We start from the raw sequence: 21,308 nt of genomic DNA, 5'->3' as shown, positions 1-21,308 counted from the left end.
AGTAGTGCCGAGGTTGAGAAAGCCTAATTTAAAACAAGGTAAACAAAAAGCATCGACGTGATTCAATCCTAAATACTGAGAATATAACTGAACACAACCCCCACACAAATACGCCATATAGCATAGAAGGGGAAACACAACAAGGAGAAGTGAGTATAATTAATTTCTTTTTTTCTCACTTAAGGAATTACTTCCTCAGTGTTATGTAACCAGAAAAAGAAAACATTTGGAGTCATTTTATACGTAAAGGATGATTTTTGACCCACACGAAGAATGTTATATTTCCCTGAAATTGATTTTGCTTGATCCAGGAAAAATTCTGTCAGTTTTCTGTTGCTGTGTAAGAAATTTTCCAAAACTTTGCAGCTGAAACAATGACCGTTTATTATTCCACAATGTGTATGGGTCAGGATTCTGGACCTAGCTTAACTGGGTCTTCTCAGGGTCTCTTAAGGCTGAAGTCAAAGTGTTGGCTGGGCTGCAATCTCATCTGGAAGCACAGTTAAGGAAGAATCCACTTCCTAGCTTCCTTAGGTTGCTGTCAGAATGTATTTCATTATGGTTGTAAAATTCGTGGAAGCTTGCTCTTCAAAGCCTGCAAGGGAGAAAGAGTCTGCTACTTCAAGTCTCTCACCTCTAAACCCTCCTTTAGAAGGCTTACCTGATTAGGTCAGACCCACCCAGGATGCACGCTCGCTCGCTCTCTCGCTGGCTCTCTCTCTCTCTCTCTTTTAATGAACTCAAAGTCAAGTCATTAGGGACCTTAGTTACATTTGCAAACTCCCTGCACCTTAGCCGTCGCATATAATATCACAGTAGTGATAAAGGTGATGGAACTTTTCTTTTGACATATTCTGTTAGTTAGAAGCAGGTCACAGTCACAGGTCCTCCTGATACTCAAGGAGAGAGGGTTACACAAAGTCGTGAATGGCATGTAGTGATGGGCCCTGTACCAGCAGGCTTTTGTGGAACAGGGCCCACCGAGCACGCAACAGCACACCTGTGCTGCTTGAGCGTGCGGACTCAGCTGCGGACCCGGGCCGGGCTCCCCGGCGGCTCAGGCTGGGAAGCGCGGCAGCCCCGCTGCCGGACGGCGCTCTCCCGCAGTCTGGCTCAGGCACGGGCTCGGTGACCGCAGAGGCGAGGGCGGAAGGGCAGACCTCATTGCACACGTGCTTTCCAGGCCCCCGTCTTTGTAATGTGAGCTGACATGCCATTGGCCAAAAGCACGTCTCGTGGGTGAGCCCAGAGTCAGAATGAGAGGCCTGCAAGGTGGCACAGCACGGTGCGCGGGTACAGCGAGAAGGCAGTGGGGCCAGAGGGCCACTGTGCCGGGGCCCCAGCTGGACCCCAGTGCTTCTCTCCCTCCCCAGAATCAAAGGGAGATACCTACTGCTTGAAACTTAGGGTTGCCCGGGTGACTAGACGGGGACGAATGTGCCTATTTCCATGCTGTTGGCATGAATACCAAAGACAGACACATAAAATGAAGAGATGAGAAAAGGCCAGGCATCTGGAGCTCCAATGGCGGCAACACTGCTGACCTCGGCGCTGTAGGCCGGGGGTTCCAGGGCAGGTGTTTGTTCCCAGAAAGAAGCTGCCACAAGAAAATACACGCACGTGGCTTAATGAAGGTTCCAGACCTGCCTGTTGAGTATGTAGATGTGGGAAAGGCCCGTCTTCCCAGGGGAGGTGGAAGCCATCGCAGCTGCGGGTGCTCAGCTAACTGGGGTGCCCGTCAGTTTGTGAGTGTCCGCCTTGGTTTGTCTCTATAACGTGCACTAAACCGATACAGTGAGGTCCTGACACCTGCCCGACAGCCTGCAGCAGTGCAAGTGTAAATGTGCTAAAAAGGTAACGGAGAGGCAAACACTCTCAGATTATTTTCTTCTTAACTATTATGCATAGTCACCGAGGGAGACCTGGATTGGAGCCCCAGCTTTGGACCTCACTAGCTCTATAATTGGGGGCAAATTATTTAACATCCTCTAAGTCTGTTGTGTCATCTGTAAGAAGAGGTCATGTTCTAACTTCACACAGTTGAGATACCAAAAGCAAAGGGCTTAGCCCTGTGCTGGCCAGTGTAAGCACATAGCTGTTCAAAGTTACTGTTCCTCCGGAAACGTCGAATATACTCAACCCGTGGTTACGGTCAGTTTTGCAATTTGCAGGGTGACGTACCTGATAGCGCTTTACACAGTCTTCGTGTGAAAGGCGTTCCTTCAATGGTGTTGGTCCGTCTGTCCTATCATTTGGGCTTTTTTGTTTGTTTTGATTGAAGTAGAGCCAATTTACACTGTTGTTAGTCTCTGGTGCACACAGTGACTCAGTTATGCACACATATATGTTCTTTTTCAGTATAAGTTATTACAAGCTATTGAATACAGTTTGCTGCGCTATTCAGTAGGACCTTGTTGTTTATTTATTCTGTATACAGTAGTTTGTATCTGCAAATCCCAAACTCCCAATTTATCCCCCCCCCCCCCGGTAACCATAAGTTTGTTTCCTATGTCAGTGAGTCTGTTTGTGTTTGGTAAATAGGTTCATGTGTGCCACTTTTTTAGATTCCACATAGAAGTGATACGTGGTATCTGTTTCTCTTTCTGGCTTGCTTCATTTTGTGTAATAATCTCTAGGCCCATCCATGTTTCTGCAGATGGCATTATTTCATTCTTTTTCATGGCTGGGTAGTATTCTGCACGCACATGTGTGTATGTATGTGTGTGTGTGACACACACCACATCTTTATCCAGTCATCTGTCAACAGACACTTAGGTTGCTTCCATGTCTTGGCAGTTGTACATAGTGCTGCTCTGAACATTTATCCTACCATTTGAGGGGAATATCCTTTGCAGATGTTCTATTGAATGACAGGATCTAAAAGTACAAACTCTCTTGAAAACGAGGAGATAGAATGCTCCAAAGCTGGCTGTGGCTCCTTGTGCCACTAAGCAGCCTTTTAGTGTCCTTTGGTCGTGGTTTCTTCACTTGTCATAATAAATTCTAATTAATTGCCCTCAACTGACTTTGCTGAAGGAGAATTAGATACTGTCTGTGGAGTTTTTTAATCTCATAAAAAGACTGTGCCTAATCAAATTCATACACTCAAATGCAAAATTAATGACATTTAATTTTTTATCTTTCATTTTTATTAACAGACTTATGGCTACAGATGTTCATGAAGTGCTTATTAAGAAAGATATGTTTTCTCTGTTTCTTCCAAAACTACTCTTAATGCATCATTTAAAATCTTGGAGCCTCTTCCCAGCAGCCTATTTTTATTATTGGCAAAAGTCAAGAGATAGATTTCTTCAAGCCTTCATGGCATAGTAGTTCTCTGTATTTAATTTGGTCATTTAGAAAACATTCATGAAAGTTATTAAACATACACAATTTGTATAGAGAATGAAAAGAATGTTCACTTCTGTCCAGTCTGTTAGAGGAGACAGAGGATGTTAGAAGCTGGTGTGCAGCCTCTCTGAAGAGCGTCCATGGTGCATAATGTTTTCTACATAATGTTTTACTGTGAGATGACAGTTGCTATACAAAGCTCTGAAATCCCAAATGTCATTAGGATCTTGTAATGAGCAGCACTATGTAGGGAGATGCTTCCGACCCATTGTGAATGGGGGGGGGAGTACAAACTCAAACAAACTCAAAAAACTCAATTGTTTCATCAGGAACTAATTATCTTCTGAGTTCCATTGTTGTTGTAATACCTCAGGCTGAACTGGAGAAGGTGACTGTTGGCATCCTTTCAAAGATGATTGAAAAGGAATTTAGAGAAAAGTAGAAGTTCCAGCCAGGATGGTTCTGGGGGTGTTTCATAAAGGGAGGAATAAAACCTGGTCAACAGTCCCAACACAGCGGGGTACCGAGGCAGAGAAGTCTGGTGCTTGGCGCCACGTGCAAGAAGTGAAGTGGTGCTGGCGCTGGACCAACACTAGCGAAGCAACGATGGTCTTGCCCCGTGGCACCCCAGTTCCTGCAGCCCCCAGATGAAAACGGCCGACGTTGCTTTCTTGGCATTTGTAATCAGCTTCTCAGTGATGACCTTGGCAGTGATAATACAAAGGTAAGCCTAAATAGTGCTAGTTAGCATTCATGCAGACTGTCCTGGTGTTAAGTTATCCAGTCAAACTGTACCAGTCCATAAACATTTTGTTCTTTTAATAATCAAAGGAAAAAATCAAGGACCTCTTCAGAATAATCAGGATAGTCAGGGTCCCTTTTTTGTTTGGAAAAGTTTTCTGAAACATTAAATCTTTTTTGTTGGGTTAAGACTTTGGCTTGTAAGCCAAGTTGCAGTTTGCGGCAATTGCAGACATCTGCTTTATGATGTTGCTGAAAGCATTCCTCCACCACATTAAACCCAGCTTTGGGGTTGTACCGTGATGTAAAGTTTATTGAAACATTTTTACATTTGCTTTCTTTGACCACAATAGTCATTTTACTGGACCATATGCAATTAAGCAGGAACAGTGTGAGCGCAGTGACACTGACAGCATTCTCATTTGAGTCCACTGAATGCTGTGAGTGTTTTCATTTGTGCCTGCCCGCTGTTGACAAAAGTCTGGGAATGCGTGTGGATTTATCCTAGGCAATGGAAAAGCTCGTTGTTTTTGTTTTATTAATATTGTTATATTATGATTAAGGATCTCAAGTGAGTTCCAGGCTTCTGGGGGCCCAAGGCTGAGAATTGACCCTTCTTTGGTGGGAGCAAAATCTCCTCTTTGGCTGTGGCATTACCTAGAAGTATGGAGTTTGTTACAGCTCTGTTTCGGGAAAAGGGGAGGTGAGAAGGTGTCAGAAGGGATATGTAGTCGGGAGAGGCCCATGTTACTGACCTATCTGGGGCCGTTTTCCTTATACAAGGGAAAACTGGTATAGAACAGGGGGCTAAGAATTAGAGGGGAACTGGGAGTGCGGGCGGTGGATGGTGTCTTAGTTGCTCTCTGTCTCCAAACACAGAACTGGCTCTGTCAAGTCTGCAGATGTTTACAGAGGGCAGTGAAGAGATGTGATAGAAAGTTCATAAGGTTTTAAAATTATATTTATATTTATGTTTATATATTTTAAGGCTCACTGAAATGTGCCTGAAAATACTATGCACCCAAGATACAAGTCGTAGGAGGTGACTTTTCTCGGTGACGAGTCTTTTTAAGTTCTTCTCCACAGTGAGGCTACCGGGAACAATGCTGAGCTAAAAAGGCGGAGAAAGTATTTAGTAGGATTCAACGGCAGATGTCATGGGACCGTGAACATCTTGAAATGCTATGCAAATATTTGTGGCTTGGTATGGCTATGCATTTGTGAATTTCTTTCTACAGACATCTGTTGTTAGATTCTCAAAGGGGTAAGACTAAAGAAAGATTAAGGGACTGCTCCTTGGGAGCATGGTTAAGGTGTAAGTTGCCTCAAGATCAAAAGATCTCACCCTTTGACTTGCAATTCCACTGAAAGGGAAGTGTGGGGGCAAATTGAGAGCCCCTCAGGAAGTGGAGGGGCCCAGCCCTCTACCAAGAACTGGTGAAGGAAATTCACCAGAGTCAGGAAACTGCAAGGCAGCCCCGTCACCAGCGGGGCTGGGAAAAGGTTCGATTAGCAGGGAGATTGATGGGCGGAGAGAGGAGAGTTGGGCCCAATACCAGAGAGATGTTTTCAGCATCAGCCAGCTGCAAAACACAACAGTTTCCTTTTTCTTCCTCTGTCTTCTCAGCATCATAAATCCATAGCCTGCTCATCAAACCACATCCTGCAGGATGCAGCCAGAACGGACATGCTAGCTAGGGATGCAGCTGGTCACGGCCGCTGTTGATGCTTTCCTAAGAACTATACTGTGCCCTGAGGTGCCACCGCTCCAGAGTTCTCTTAGGAACATGTGTCCTGAATCAGTTAACTGTGACCACACTAGTACTGGGTCACACACCACCCTGATGGTCATTTTGTTAACTCCCCCATCAGAAGTTGGGCTGGAGTTGGCCCGTCTCTGCTGGTCTCACTCCTGAATTGGCTGAGCAGTAGAGCTGTTTCCTGTGTCTCTCCTGCTGTTGGGATGAGCAGACTGTTGGGATGGTCTCTGCAAGGCGTCAGCAGAGGTACAACAGGGCAGCAAAAACTGTCTCAAGTATGTATGTATGTATGTAATACCTATCCTTGCAACTGGCACCTTGTCATTTCCGCCTCATCCTGTTGGCAAAAGCAGGTCACATGGCCGCATCCAAAGCCATGCAATAAGAGAATATGTCCCATTGCTTTAGAGGGAAAAGCTGCAAAGTCACTTAGGCCTAGATCCAGGGCAGAGTGAAGGATTAGAGGCAAAAATGCAATCTATGAAGAGGAATATATAAATAAAACCAAATCACCATGCTGTCCGCCAGAAATTGACACAGCACTGTAAACTGATTCTACTTCAATTTAAAAAAACAAAAAAGGCCCCTAAAAATCACAATCTGCTACATCAACATTAGTGAAGTCAGTTTCTCATATGTGACTCAGGTCGCTTCTCACCTTTTCTGGGTCTCCAAGTTGATGAGATCCAAAATGTGAAGATCGTTGTAATGAGCATGGGGGGGAGGGTGCAGGGGAGGGACTCCGTGGTCACTTGCTTTCTTTTCATCCCACAGCACCTAGTCACACATCGTGCCTGTGGACGGTCGGTCCTGAAGACCCTGGACAGAACCGCCCCTGCTGCTCCTCTCCACGCTCAACAGAATTTGCAATATGACCATCTTCGCTGGTTTTTCCATTCAGAGCACACAGTGGGAAGATCTAATAGTAAATACAGGTTGCCATCCTGCTTGTGAGCAGGACACTGAGCGCTTCAGTTGATCGGTGGTCTTCCTAAGAAGTGACAAAGCTCTCCATTTATAGTTCAAATAACCTCAAGTGATGCGACCTTGACGTTGTGCAAATTTGCCCCTCGCACCCAAAACCCATCCCGTCTGCTTGGCTTTGCAGGTCTGTGCAACTCGGCCGACAGCTGGATGATCGTGCCCAACATCAAGCAGAACCACTACACGGTCCACGGCCTGCAGAGCGGCACCAAGTACATCTTCATCGTCAAGGCCATCAACCAGGCGGGCAGCCGCAGCAGTGAGCCTGGGAAGTTGAAGACAAACAGTACGTGCCGCGAGCTCGCTCTCATCTGCGCTCCTTTCAGCTGCCTCTAGCTCCCTTGCTGCTCCTTTTCTCTGTCTCTGGCATCGCTGACAGCCTCAAAAAGGCCAGCCTGTAAAAAAGCAAGGAGGGGTGGATTTTGCATCAGATGCCTCTGGGTTCCCAGCCTGAGACGGAGCTGGGGCTCTGGAAAGGGCCAGGAGCATTCTTTTCCGTAGCAGAATAGCAAATTAGTAACTCCTCCTTCAGGCGTTCTTTGTTGTACTCCAGATGCCTGCCCCAGGCTGTGGGTCTCCATCAGAGGTGATTCTGGCCCCCTGCGTGACACGGAGCACTGTCTGGAGTCAGGTTTGGTTGCCAGAGCTGGGGTGGGTGGGCTGGTACCTAGCGGTTAGGGGCGAGGGGAGAGGGGAAATGTCCCCCCATACCCGGGACAGCCCCTGCAGCCAAGACAGATCCGGCTGGACCATGCGGCTTGTCACACTGTCGTCTCCCTCCCTGCCCACATGTGTTTTATTTTTTCTTCTCCTTTCTTTGTATCTTTTCGATCTAGAAATACTCTATTACACAGTATGGTATTTCTTTGCATAAGACCTCCCACGAGAGAGCAAGTTAGAGTCTGTCAGTATGACACCATGTTATAGGGTTGCCAGCCAGCCAGCCCCCGCCTTTAAGAGGAACCCCCCACTGAAACCAAATCCTTGATCTCAGTAGTCAGATAACTATATTTTACTCCAGATATATGTGTTTAAGACACATACTTAAAAAAAGTTTTTTATTGAAGTACAGTCAGTTACAATGTGTCAATGTCTGGTGTCCAGCAGTGTCCCAGTCATGCATCTACATGCATATATTCGCTTTCATATTTTTCATGAAAGGTTATTGCAAGATACTGAATATAGTTCCCTGTGCTGTACAGAAGAAACTTGGTTTTTTTTCATCTATTTTTTTAAATAGTGACTAACATTTGCAAATCTCAAACTCCCAAATTTATTGCTGCCCACTCCCTTACCTGGTAACCATAAGATTGTTTACTAAGTCTCCAAGTCTGTTTCTGTTTTGTAGATGAGTTCATAGTGTCCTTTTTTTTTTTTTTTTAAGATTCCACTTACGAGTGATATATGGTATTTCTCTTTCTCTTTCTGGCTTACTTCACTTAAAATGACAATCTCTAGGTCCATCCATGTTGCTGCAGATGGCATTATTTTATTCTTTTTTATGGCTTTTATGGCTGAGTAATATTCCATTGTGTAAGTACACCACAACTTCTTTATCCAGTCACCTGTCGATGGACATTTAGGTTGTTTCCATGTCTTGGCTGTTGTAAATAGTGGTGTTATGAACATTGGAGGGCGTGAATGTTTTCAAATTCGCATTCCCTCTGGATATATACCCAGAAGTGGGATTGCTGGATCATATGGTAAGTCTGTTTTTACTTTTTGGAGGAATCTCCATACTTTTTCCATAATGGCTACACCAAACTCCATTCCCACCAACAGTGCAGGAGGGTTCCCTTTTTTCCACATCCTCTCCAGGATTTATCATTTGTGAACTTCTGAATGATGGCCATTCTGACTGGTGTGAGGTGATACCTTATTGTAGTTTTGATTTGCATTTCTTTGATAATTAGCAGTGTTGAGCATTTTTTCACGTGCCTGTCAGCCATTTGTACGTCTTCACTGGAGAATTGCTTGTCTAGGTCTTCTGCCCATGTTTGGATTGGGTTGTTTGGTTTTTTTGTTCAGTTGTATGAGCTGTTCATATACTCTGGAAATTAAGCCCCTGTCAGTCATATCATTGGCAAATATTTTCTCCCAGTCCGTAGGTTGTCTTTTTGATTGGCTTAAGTTTCCCTTGCTTGAAGACATGTATTCTTAAACAAGCTGATTTCGCCTTTCAGTGTCTCTGCTGGTAAAGAAGGAAACATTTTTAGAGATTAAATAGGAATATATACACACACACACACACTGAGGAATATATATACACACACACACACTGAGGTTAATTCTGTAGAATAGATCTTTGAAATTTGTGCTTCATCGGTTTTACAAAAGACAATGCGTTCACTTCGCTTACACAGGTAATGTCATCTCTTTCCAGACGTGCAGTCATTGATGGGATGTTAAGTTCCACACGGCGGGTTGGCACACTGTTTCTGTTACGTGCCAAATGGTAACTATCTGGGGCTGTGCGGATGAGATGGTCTAGCCAGGTCACAGGTGTTCAGCTCTGCCATTGTCGTGCAAAAGCGTGGTGCGGCCGTGGTCATTGAAACGTTACTGGCAGCCACCCGCAGTGGGCTGGATTTGGGCTGTAGTTTGCCAAACTGAGGTTGTACAAATATTACAAGGAAACGAATTCTTTAGGCAAGTAAAGGATTAATTTGTTCCCTGAGCTCATCTGTCCTTGTTGAGGCAAAAGCCTTGAACCTGGGCAGAGTCGGTGACAGTGTCTTTGGGAAACGCACCTGGGCGCGGGTGGACTTTGCTCCCCGAGGACGCGGCAGGTGGGGCCTGAGCCCGCTCGGCGCCCTGCGGGCGAGGCTGGAGCGGAGACGAGCCCGCTGGCTCTCAGCGCGCGAGCCCGGCCTTCCCGGGGGCTCTGACCGCTGCTCTTCCGCACTGAAGGGCAAGCAGAACGCGGCCTTCGGTGTCAGCCATGGGGGCCTTTACGGAGCTGCTTCCTCCTCCTCCCATGACTGTCCAGTTAGGTTTATGCGTGTTCTATCTTCCACTGGTGAAAACTGGACTATTTTAAGCAAAACCATCTTCAGGGTCTTCTTGTCTTAGTTCCTCCTTGAGCCCTAGTAGCTCGGTCATCCGGTAGGGCCAGGTCTTACGGCCTTTGAGAGAATACTCGCTCCCCTGCTCAGCTCTTGAGGATTTTCTCGGCTCCCCTTTACGCTTCTCTTTGACACGGACGGGATGCTGAAACGCGTCAGCAGCCTGCAGCCCACGGGCCAGACTCGGCGGCCTGGTCCTGCAGACTAAGTTTTATTGGCACACAGCCGTCCCCGACTTTTGCTTACGGTCTATGGCTGCGTCCATGCTAGGACACCAGGGTCCTTTTTTTTTTAATTTTAGTTTTTATTAAAGAGCAGTTGACTTACAATGTTAGTTTCAGGTGTTCAGTACAGCAAGTCATTTGCACACATATATACAAACTTTTTCCAGTTTCTTTTCTGTTGTAGATTATTATGAGATAATGAATATAGTTCTCTGCACTGTACAGTAGGCCTTGTTACTTACCTGTTTTATTTACTTTTTCCCAAGGTATTTGTTTTTTTCCTTCCAGTTTTTTTGAGATTAAGAGCTACAGCGTAATGAGTTAATGTGTATGTATATGCGTGTGGGTGTGTGTGTGTGTGTATATATATATATATATATATGCACTTATTTGCGTATTCATGTCACTATGTAGAGAAGCGATGAGCACATGGAGTTACCAGCAATGTTTTTTCCCTGATGATAGGATGTACTTTCTCAACAGCTTTCGAATACGCCACACAGCACACGTTGCATATCACCTCCCTGGCACCCACTTAGCTCGTAGCTGCAGCTTTGTGCCTTGTGACCGCTGTGAGGTGATACGTCATTGTAGTTTGGATTTGCATTTCTCTGATAATTCCGTAGGTTGCTGTTTGGTTTTGCTTATGGTTTCCTGTGCTGTGCAGAAGCTTGTAAGGTGCATTAGGCCCCATTTGTTTATTTCTGCTCTTCTCTCCATTGCTTGGGTAGACGGCCCTAGGAGAACACTGCTGAGATGTATGTGAGATAATGTTGTGCCTATGTTTTCTTCTAGGAGGTTTATAGTGTCTTGTCTTATATTTCAGTCTTTAAGCCGTTTGGAGTTTATTTTTGTGCGTGGAGTGAGGGAGGGTTCTAGCTTCATTGACTGACATGCTGCTGGAAAGAAACGGTCTTTTCTCCGTTGTATGTTCTTAGTCCCTTTGTCAAAGATTAACTGACCAACAGTGTGTGGGTTGATTCCTGGGCTCTCTGTTCTGTCCCACTGGTCCCCGGGTCTGTTTTATGCCAGCACCACGCTGTTCTGCTTGCTGGAGCTCTCTTGTGTTGTCTGCAGTCTGGGAGGGTTATTTCTTCAGCAGTGCTTTGGCAATTCAGGGTCTTTCGTGACTGCATATAAACTTTAGGACTATTTGTTCTAGTTCTGTGAAAAGGTCCTGGGTAATTTGATAGGGGTCACGTTACAGCTGTAGACTGCTTTGGGTAGTATGGCCATTTTAACGATATTAATTCTTCCAGACGCAGAACACAGGCTATCGTTCCCTTTCTTTCAGTCCTCTTTAGTTCCCTTGGTCAGTGGTGGTTGCTTCTCCCCCCGTCCGTCTTTCACCTCCTTGGTCAGGTTTACTCCTCAGGAGTTTGTTTCTGGATGCTATTTTAAAAGGAATTGTTCCTTTACTTTCCTTTTCTGACATGTCATTGTTTGTTAGTGTGAAGAAATGCCACTGGCCGATGATGGTGTATCCTCCCCCCTTGCCCCATTCTGTTACCAGCTCTACCAGTTTGTGTGGAGCCTTGAGGGTTTCCTATAATAGCATCATGTCATCTGCATATAGCGACAGCTTTACCTCTTCTCTTCCCATTGGGATCCCTTGCATTTTTTCTTTTTCTTATCTATGTGATATATAGTAGTATGTATCTGTGCATCCCAAACTGCTAATTGATCCCTTCCCCTCCTTCCCCCCTTTGGTAAGCAGAGTTTGTGTTCTGGATCCGTGGGCCTATCGAGGGGAGAAACCACAGGGCGAGCATAGCTGACAATATTTCTGAGCTGCCTTTTCCAAAGAAAGCGTGCTGGTCCCTGATCCAAAAGAGAGGGTTTTAAAGGCGTGTCATGTCTGCGTCCAAGCAGCGACTAGCCATCCTTTGGCCTCCTCGCAAGGGACCGTAACATACTGTCCCAAGCCTGCTGCCTCGGGCTCGCGGCCAGCATCGTGTCCCACCACAGTCAGCCGTACCAGACCGTCCCTGTGACCGTCCGAGGGCTGTGCGCTGGGCGGAAGGGGCCTGGCAGCCGTCGTGGGCTCTGCTTCACGTTGTAACTCACTTCCTGCCTCGAAGCACCTTGTGCCCGACCTGGTGGTGAGGGTCAGGGCGTCGTCCAAAGCAGTGCCGCATGCTCGAATGGTCAACAAGATGTTTAGGTGTGGTTCTGCCAGGATTTTCTAAGGGTTCCATTTTGAAAACACAAATGCGAATAATGAAATAGGGAAGGCCTTATTATGTCTGTGAATGAACTTAGGAGTTAAAAACCCAGGTGATACCATCACATCGTGGGCTGAAACAGACAATTTCATATTCATTCTAAGCTCGTGCAAGTGCTGCTTTAATTTTGAACACGCAAACTACTGTAAGCCTTTAGAATCTTTCTTAAAATCTGCAGTCTTGATTTGTTTGGTTTCTGGTCTGAAGTCTCTTGAGCATGAACTCATTTTGAGCTGACTGAAGACCATTCTCTCCTCGCTTCCGGGACGCCCTTCGCCCGGGGCAGTTTGTGTACAGCTGGGAGCCGGGGAGAGAGCTTATACCCCGTTTTGGTTGATCTGTGGCCGTGCTGTGGCTGAAGAGTTAGCGCTTCGGCACCTTAGAACTGACCGTGAGCATGAAGGCTGGGGCATACTGTATCCTTTCTCAATCCCCGTATGAAAGTATGTTTTTGGCCCAGCGGAAATACAGTTGTTTTCATCTTCCTCTTTTTGTGAAACCTTTTTTTCAGGCCAACCATTTAAACTGGACCCCAAATCTGCACATCGCAAGCTAAAGGTGTCCCATGATAACTTGACGGTAGAACGTGATGAATCCTCCTCCAAAAAGAGCCACACGCCTGAACGCTTCACCAGCCAGGGGAGCTATGGTGTAGCTGGCAACGTGTTCATTGACAGTGGCCGCCATTACTGGGAAGTGGTCATAAGCGGAAGCACATGGTAGGTACTTGTATCTATTGTCCCACTACAAAAAGACACCATCAGTCTGGACTCGGTCAGAGCAGGTGGAGCTGGAGTGGGGGGGGTGTGTGATGAGCTCATCACTCTGCTGTGAGGGAGTTTCCAGGCTCCAACACAGGGTGAGGAACCAGGGACTCAGCATAGCCCCTCAGTGCAGGAGAGAAAGGTGAGTGTGAGGAAAGTACGGGAGCCACAGTGAGGCTCCAGGTCAGGGGGAAGAGAGCAGGGCAGAGGTTCAAGTCGGGAGGGGAGACTCTCTACATGTATAGACTTTGTCTATATGTAAGGTACATGTCTTACACACAGTCTAGGTTACACATTTCTTATTGGAGTGTACAGTCTTCTATTGATATGGAGGAGGCCCCAAAACTGAAAATCTTACAGGCGCTCAAGTCTGTCAGTTGAATTGCTGTTACTCACCTCCATAAATGGTTCAATCCATTCATCTTTGCCTCCTTTTAGTCTCCCTCTTTTGTTTTCCTGATCTCTTTACTCCCAAGATAAATTCTACTCACCCAGCTCAAGTTTCACTTCCTCCAGTAAGCCGTTCATTCAGGGCTCAGTGGGTCATTCCTTCATGGAGCACTGAGTGATTAGGGACCTCCCGTGTGCCAGGCGCTAGAATAACACAATCCTTGAGGTAGGAGGAAGGCCAGCGAGTAAACTGAATGCTGAGGAAAGACATAATCAGGGAGTAATAAGTGCTCTGATGACATAAAACAGGGATGGGAGGAGGAGGTGGCAGCCAGTCGCTCGGCTAAGCATTTTATAGATGTTGGCTCATTTATTCATTCTGACTGCCCCACAAAAGCAGGTGCTAATGGCCCATGTCACAGATGCGATGACTGAGGCCCAAAGTCACAAAGCTCGTCAGTGGCAGAGGGGAGAGGTCAGCCATGAGGGCGCAAGCTCTTAACATTGTAAAGGGCCAGAGAGCCACCATTTCCGGGCTTGCAGACCAGCTGATTCTGTCACCGCTGCTTACCTCCACTGTCGCAGTGGGAAAGCTGCCACAGACCACACATCAACCACGGGGTGGGGTTGGACGCCGGTGCGACTTCATTTATAAAAAACAAGCCGACGGCTGGATTTGGCCCATGGGTTGCAGTTGGTTGCTCTCTGCTCCTAACCACCATGCAATGTGTTTGAAACATTATAATTACTCTTTAGGGCTGACTGTGGTGAATTGATTAATAGCTTCAGTTTTGCTTAAAAAGAAAAACCAAAACTGAAAACTGCCTAACTTGAAGAGGGTGAGTATTAGAACAGTGTTAGTTTTGAGAGAAGGATGCTAAAACCCTTCTTATTTAACAAACTTTCAATTCCAATCTCTGCAAATAACACGGTGTGGCTAAGTCGTTTGTCGTGTTGGTACAGGTCAGCCAAAATCCATTAACTCAAATCACAAGCTTGAGTGTCTGTCTGCTCCCAACAACTGTACCTACCTTAGCCCATCAAGTAGGTGTCCTTCTGCTGCGGCCCTCACAATTCTCTTTACCTTCCTGTTCCAACATCCCCCCAGAGGATGGAGGACAAATCCTTCTGCCCCGACTTGGCTCTGGGCCAGACTGGCATTTACAGGTTGTAGCTGTGCAGGGGCAAGATAAAAGCCCAAAGGGGAAAACACAGACTTTCTGCAGGTGCAAAAGAGCAAACATTTCTTGTTAACTAACAGGCTCTATTCATCTGGGAAGGAATCCGGTGTCTTTTAGGTTACCTGGCCATGCTGGTCTCCTGCCCTTGGAGGGGTGGCATGGGGAAGCCCACCAACACCGATCAGCAGGACCTTGAAAACACCCTCCAGCTGTCACCATCAACTCATGAGGCGGGTAGGGGGGATTCTAAGATTAATTGCCGCACTTTGGATTGTGGCAAACTTGATTGTGAAACTTGACAGTTTCAGAAAAACTAAAAAGGAGTTTAACAGTTCCTGGGAAGCGTTAGCGAGGAAGGGCTGACCCTGACGGTCAAATGCCTGTACTACCTTGATTTGCAACAGCTAACGACACATCAATTTTCTCAGGAAATACAGTCCTGACTGTAAATTGACATGCCCCACTGCATGGATCATAACCTACAGGTGAACACTGCTGTAATACTTTTTGAATTCTTAGTGGAAAACTGCCTTCTGCCTGCCCCTTCTAAGTTCAGTAGAAATATGTACGTAGTTTCACAGATTAATGATAATCTAGTGGTATTTTCCTTTGCTTAAGGGGCTATATACACATAGTTATTTTCTTACTCTCAAGTGCTGTTAATGTGCTCTTGGTGTTTTATGAAATGGTGTTAACAAAACGTGGGTTCATGCGAAGATTACTGAGCTGGAAGTTAAGGGGGAAGGGATGAGATTCGGGATTTTTTGTTTTCCCTTTTGCTAAATGAAGTCAGTCATACCTGCCACAGCTCCTTCATAGGGGGTTCAGTTAAGGTTCAAATGGGATATAAATGTCAGCTCTCTAATAAAAAATAAAAATGGTGTTCCATAAGGAGAAGGAAGTAATACAGATAGGCAGCTATTTTGTGATGCAAATGCAAGTTCCAAATTATCTGAAAAGGGAAACGGTGTCTGCCAGGACCCAGAGAACGGCTTTGGGCGCAATACTCAAAACTGCAAAACGAAAACCTTTCCAAAGTGTCACTTAGGGTTCAGAGAAACCCAGGTGTCATTCTACGTACGCCCAGGAGGAAGGGCGCCCGAGGCTTCCTGGAGTCTGAACGCTACCTACAGCCCAGAGGCAAAAAAGTCTATACCCAGGAGTTCGCCCAGAAGTTTTCGCAAACCTCACCTCTGCTGTCTGGAAAAGCCTGGTGTCCGTCCTCTTAGAACTTGTGGATCTTGTACACAGGCGGCAGTGGCAGAACCTGACCCAGGGAAGTGCAGCCCCAGGGTTTTTCCCTGGGAAGCAGGATTTTTGAGAGCGGAGGCAGAATTGACGGCACACGGGCTGGTACACTGGGCTTAACAAATGATCAATTCCATCCTCTTAATTCACTGGTGGCGTGTTGTATGACTTTCTTCGGCACAACACTCTTAGAGTGATGGTATTTTAAATCCAGCGTGTGATTTATCAAAGACCACTGAGGTTTTTCCCTGTGCAGCGGGTAAGGTACCTTATGTCAATACCAGGTTAGACTGGTTTCTACTATCACATGTTAAGAATTGAACTCTGAGTCATTTGCTCTTTGTTAAGAATAATGGGTTTTGCTTATCTATCTTAATAACTATTAAATACTACAAATATTATGGAAGCATACCTCAGCAGGGTGAAAAGAGATTAGAGGAACACTGTAGAAAGAATTCGTAACCTTCTCTTGAGCAGTGGAAGAGCATTTAGAATAACTAGGAGAGGCATCTGCTCAGAGATAGTCAGCATTTGTGAAAACACAGTAGGAAAGAAACCCAGAAGGGCTCTTCTGGTGAGGAAAGGCATTAGGCTTGGCTGTGGTGGTTAAGTTTGTGGACTTTTGAATCATCCCAGGTTCAAATTCTGATTCCAGCAAGTAATAGTGATGTGTCATTGAGCAAAAGGGTTAAACCACACTTACCAAAGAGTCTGTGCCAGGCCTTATGCCTGGGGTTTACACGTGTGCTTTCCTCAACTCCTCCACGTGACCCTCAGACAATGACGGTCCTTGTCCCTGTTACAGACAAGAAAACGGAGGCTGAGAGGTGACAAGGAACTTACCGTCAAGAACGAAAATCATTCTGCGTGCTTGTGAAGTTATGGAAAATGACAGACATGGTATCAATTGAAAAATTCCAAGAAGGCCAAAAGGACAAGTCTAGGGCGGTGCTGTCCAATATGGCAGCCGTGGGCCACGTGCAGCTGTTTAAATGTAACTTTAATTAAGGTAAAGTTCAGTTCCTCAGTCCCCTCCGGCCCCAGTTCAAGTGCCCAGTTGCCGCACATGGCTCGTGGCTACTATATTGAACAGAACACATCATTGCCATCATTCCAGAAAGCTCTAGTGGACAGCACTGGTCTAGAAAATTCATTGTATGGGTCTTCATGAAAGTAAAAAAAAAAAAAAAAGACAGCAAAACACAGAGTTCAAATTCTCTTATAACATCTAACCTGAAAAGAGGAATGCAGCATACATGCAGATACAACGGCCCCTTTCTGCCCGCTCTGCGTTCAGAAGCGAAGAAGATGAGGAAGCCGGGTATCAGGGTTCTTGCCGAAATTTCACTGAAGGGGAATGAACAGGGATGACAGAGGAGCACGGTTTCCTGACCCCTGAGGACCACAACAAGGAGGTCACGTCCATGTGCGACCCGGCTCACTTTTTGCTGCTGTTTTGTCTCCACAGGTATGCCATTGGCCTTGCTTACAAATCAGCCCCGAAGCACGAGTGGATTGGGAAGAACTCTGCTTCCTGGGCGCTGTGCCGCTGTCACAACACCTGGGTGGTGAGACACAACAGCAAGGAGATCCCCATTGAGCCAGCCCCGCACCTCCGGCGCGTCGGCATCCTGCTGGACTACGACAACGGCTCCATCGCTTTCTACGATGCTTTGAACTCCATCCACCTCTACACTTTCGACATCACATTCTCGCAGCCTGTGTGCCCCACCTTCACCGTGTGGAACAAATGTTTGACCATTATAACTGGCCTTCCGATCCCAGACCATCTGGACTGCACAGAGCAGCTGCCGTGAGCACCTGGCCACATGGAGCTGGCACCTGGGGAATAGAAAGGGTGGTGGCCACCTCTGCGGGGAACAGAGAAAGCACAGGCTTCCAGAATGTGATTCAGTCTCGCCAGAGTGTCTAGAAACCGGCCAAGATGTGAAACAGGCGATCTCCCCCCCTTTTACTGCGTTTTATATTAAGTACAGGCTTTAATAATTTCTTCAAAAACATTTTTTTGTATTTACAGGAAAATTTATAGATTATTTATAAAAGAAACATAACCGGGATTACCAGTCTTAGGAATTCTCTGCTTTTGCACACAAGGAGGCCCAGAAGTTCACCAACTCCTTACACCCGTTATTTCATCACAGTCTATGGGCTTGAGTTAAAAAATCTTTATCCACCCCATTATAGGCGCCGTCAATCCTGCAGTGCATAACAATATGCAAGTATTTTAAAGAAAGATAAAAAGTAATTTTCAACCTCGTAGGGAGGTTGACAGGCTTGCTTAAACGCTGGTTTAATTTGGAAGTGTTTTAACGGTGATGTCAGAAACTTCTCTTGGCTGGAGTAGGATGGAGAGGAAAAGACAATGTCAAGAATTGACTTGGGAGCTTGGAACCCACCATGGCGAAATCTGTCATCACCCTCTACTGGGATGATGATGGGAAGAAAGGTTTGGAAACCTTTGGCCATATTTTGCCCTGCTTTTCCCAGGATTAAGGATTCTAGGAGAAAGAACATGACAAATGAGATAGCAACTGAAAACAGTCACTTTGAATCCTACTGATTATTCAGAAATTCAGGCTGATTTGTTTTTCCCGAAGTACGATCCTGTGCTGATAAACATCGCTTTCATTCTTCCTTTTTACTAGCTTCTTTAGGCCTCTGAAATTTCTTCACTATGTTTAATAGCTGTCCTGTTTCCCCCTCCCCCAAGTAATTTTTCTTTGTCCCTGGGGCTGAGAAAACAAACATTTTCTGTCAAAAATGGCAGCACCACTTTGGATTGATTTTGCTGTCCAGGACGACAGCACATGATCCCCAAGCCCCACTACCAAGTCCAACTGTAAGTCACCAGAAAAACACTGCATAGTTAATGAGTTGGTAATGACAAGGGACGCTGCATACAGTACTACCCTCTAGAATATGTGCCTCAAAAGTTATCTAAACAGACTTTTAATAAGCACATCTTGAATGATGTCCAAGTCCCTCTATATCCTAGTATAGTTTACCATAGAGTTGTAAGAAAAACAACAACAAAATTCCTGTGCTGGAACCCGCAAATGGAACGTCAGGTGGGATTCCCGGCGTGCTGACCTGACGCTGGCGAGGCTCTAAATAAAGGCTTTTTTTTTTTTTTTAAAGCAGTCCTTGGACTTGGACCAGAAATCTGGCGTGAGTCCTACCTGGACGGTGGGCATAACATCTAGTAGGCACTTCACTTGCTCAAATATTTATCTGGGCTACTGGGTTGGCCATTTTGACTGAACAGACTAGTGAATTTAGATGTTTTCGTCGTTATTTTAAGCAAATCGACCAGTTTGTTTCTTTGAAATTCGTCCTGAGGCCCCCGTTCCTGCACCACGTTTTTCCGTGAGCGCGCGTTTCCTACCGCTCCCGACCCGTCACCGGCAGACGCGCTTTTTCTTAACAGATAGATTCTATATATTTACTATATTATTTATACCCAGATGAATATTTTGATAGCTACTTAGGACAATTTCACATCAAAAAGATGGACACCTCTATGGAAAAAAATTACTCACGCTCTGGAAACTTAATGGGTTGCATTTGTCTTCCCTGAATCAACCAAAAAGGTTGGCTCAGTCATTTGTACATACTTTTTGGTAGCTGGATAACATTTTCCTGCACTTTGTACACTAACAGGTTTTTAAATAAAAGGGTCTAAAACTCAGCTTCTGAGGTTTTTAAATCATGGTCTCCAGGTACAATAAATGCTAGTTTGCCTTACGATGTCAACTCTAAAGCATTTACCAGGACTTTATTTCCATGAATATAATGCTTTTCAATAGAAAGAAGTTACTCAGATTTTCACTGCAAGCCATTTAGGTTCAGTTTTGGCTATTTTTCTAAGGACGAGAGGGATGATGTAATTTTGTTGTGCAAGTCTCAGTCTTGGCTAACTTAAACATTGTGGATAGTAGCAGTTACTATTGCCATGTTGTCCTATTTACAAGAAAATATGTATATGGTGAAAGGCCACAGTGTTTACTTTCCTAACTGTTAATGATGTAGAAAAGATTCCGTGTGGACTTGGGGGGAAAGTCTGAAAAATAGATGCTATAAACACGTGCTGCAGTACAAATTTCTAAATGGAGCTGAGGCACGTACTTCACAGGAAGCATCGCGGTTCCGGGGACAAAGAGATGGCGGTGACAGTTAAATTATTACACAAAACTGATGCAGCGCCCACCAAGGCTGCCAGGTCTGCCTCGTGGGTGTGTGAACAGTGCTGTCACGTCTTGAAATTCTTAATGTTTGGACAAGGGGCCAGCGTTTTCCATTCTGCACTGGGCCTTGCAAATTAGGTAGCCGGTCCTTAGAACAGAACTCAGAAACAGGGTACCTCGGGCTGGTGGCTACCCAATGAAGAAACCCTGGATCCGATGCCGAAAGTGGCTGGCTGTGGAATTCAAGCAAGACCCTAGATGGATTAAGATGAGAGTGGGCCTGGGGCAAGAGCCTCATTCCAGCTTGAAAAGCAGATGACTTCAAAAACTGACTGCAAATATTGATAGTTTCTGCTGGAGAAGAGGTAAAGGCCTGATGACAGACAGGAATTTTATGACGGTACTGATATACTGTCCCGAGACTTCCGGAGGAACTGAACCCGCGCCCCGCCCCCAGCGAACGCGGAATTCTGTTTCGGCTCCAGGCACCTGCGCGGTGCCTGCAGACACGCGCATGGATGCGCACAGACATGTGCTTTTGGTGTTGGGAAGCTGATGATCTGGTCTACACTTATAAAATGTTAAAAAAAAAAAAAAGGCTACAAAGACAGTAATGGGGGTGAGAATGTTTTTAAAATAGTGCTTCTCAACAAAGGGCGCTCTGGCAATGTCTGGAGGTATTTTGGGTTGGCCCATCTTGGGAGAGGGGGGTTACTGGCATCTAGTGAGTAGAGGCCAGGGATGCTGTTCAACGCCCTACAAAGCACAGGACTGTCCCCACGACAAAGAATTATCCAACCCAAAATATCTACAGTGCCATGGATGAGAAACTCTTGTTTTTTTGATTAGTTTGGTTTTTTAAACAAAATGCTCACGAATCTTTTTCACTTCACCCTGTATTGATTCAATGCCTGGTACAGCAAAAAGAAAAGAAAGGGGACACCGAAACCTGCACTGCAGTGGTTCCTTCCCTTTAAAAAATATTGACCCAATTATTTTAAAAATCTGAAATCTGAAAAGCAATTTGAGCCTGTATCAATCCACTGATAAGTGTCCCAACGATCTGGATGTAATTTCCTCAGTTTGGGAATGAAAAGCCAGTTCTCTGTACGCTGCTCCCTTCACCTGCACAAACTGAATTCCGGGTACTTGAGTCCTGCTGCCAAGGCC

At 45.6% G+C, this 21,308-nt stretch overlaps 1 protein-coding gene across 11 annotated transcripts in view; it reads left to right on the top strand.

Annotated features, from left to right (window-relative positions):
- MID1 (midline 1) overlaps window positions 1–20,737 on the top strand; it is a 333,537-nt gene extending 312,800 nt beyond the window's left edge. For all 11 annotated transcript variants that reach the window (XM_031671144.2, XM_072956833.1, XM_072956827.1 and 8 more), the window contains 3 exons: window positions 6,961–7,122; window positions 12,862–13,069; window positions 17,402–20,737. In XM_031671144.2, coding sequence (XP_031527004.1) covers window positions 6,961–7,122; window positions 12,862–13,069; window positions 17,402–17,750 — 719 coding nt within the window. In that variant the 3' untranslated portion in view covers window positions 17,751–20,737. The remainder of the gene's footprint in view (window positions 1–6,960; window positions 7,123–12,861; window positions 13,070–17,401) is intronic.
- Window positions 20,738–21,308: the final 571 nt, after the last annotated feature.

This window comes from Vicugna pacos, chromosome X (assembly GCF_048564905.1).
Source record: "Vicugna pacos chromosome X, VicPac4, whole genome shotgun sequence".
Lineage (NCBI taxonomy): Eukaryota > Metazoa > Chordata > Mammalia > Artiodactyla > Camelidae > Vicugna > Vicugna pacos.
This window is presented reverse-complemented; position numbering and strand designations above follow the sequence as displayed.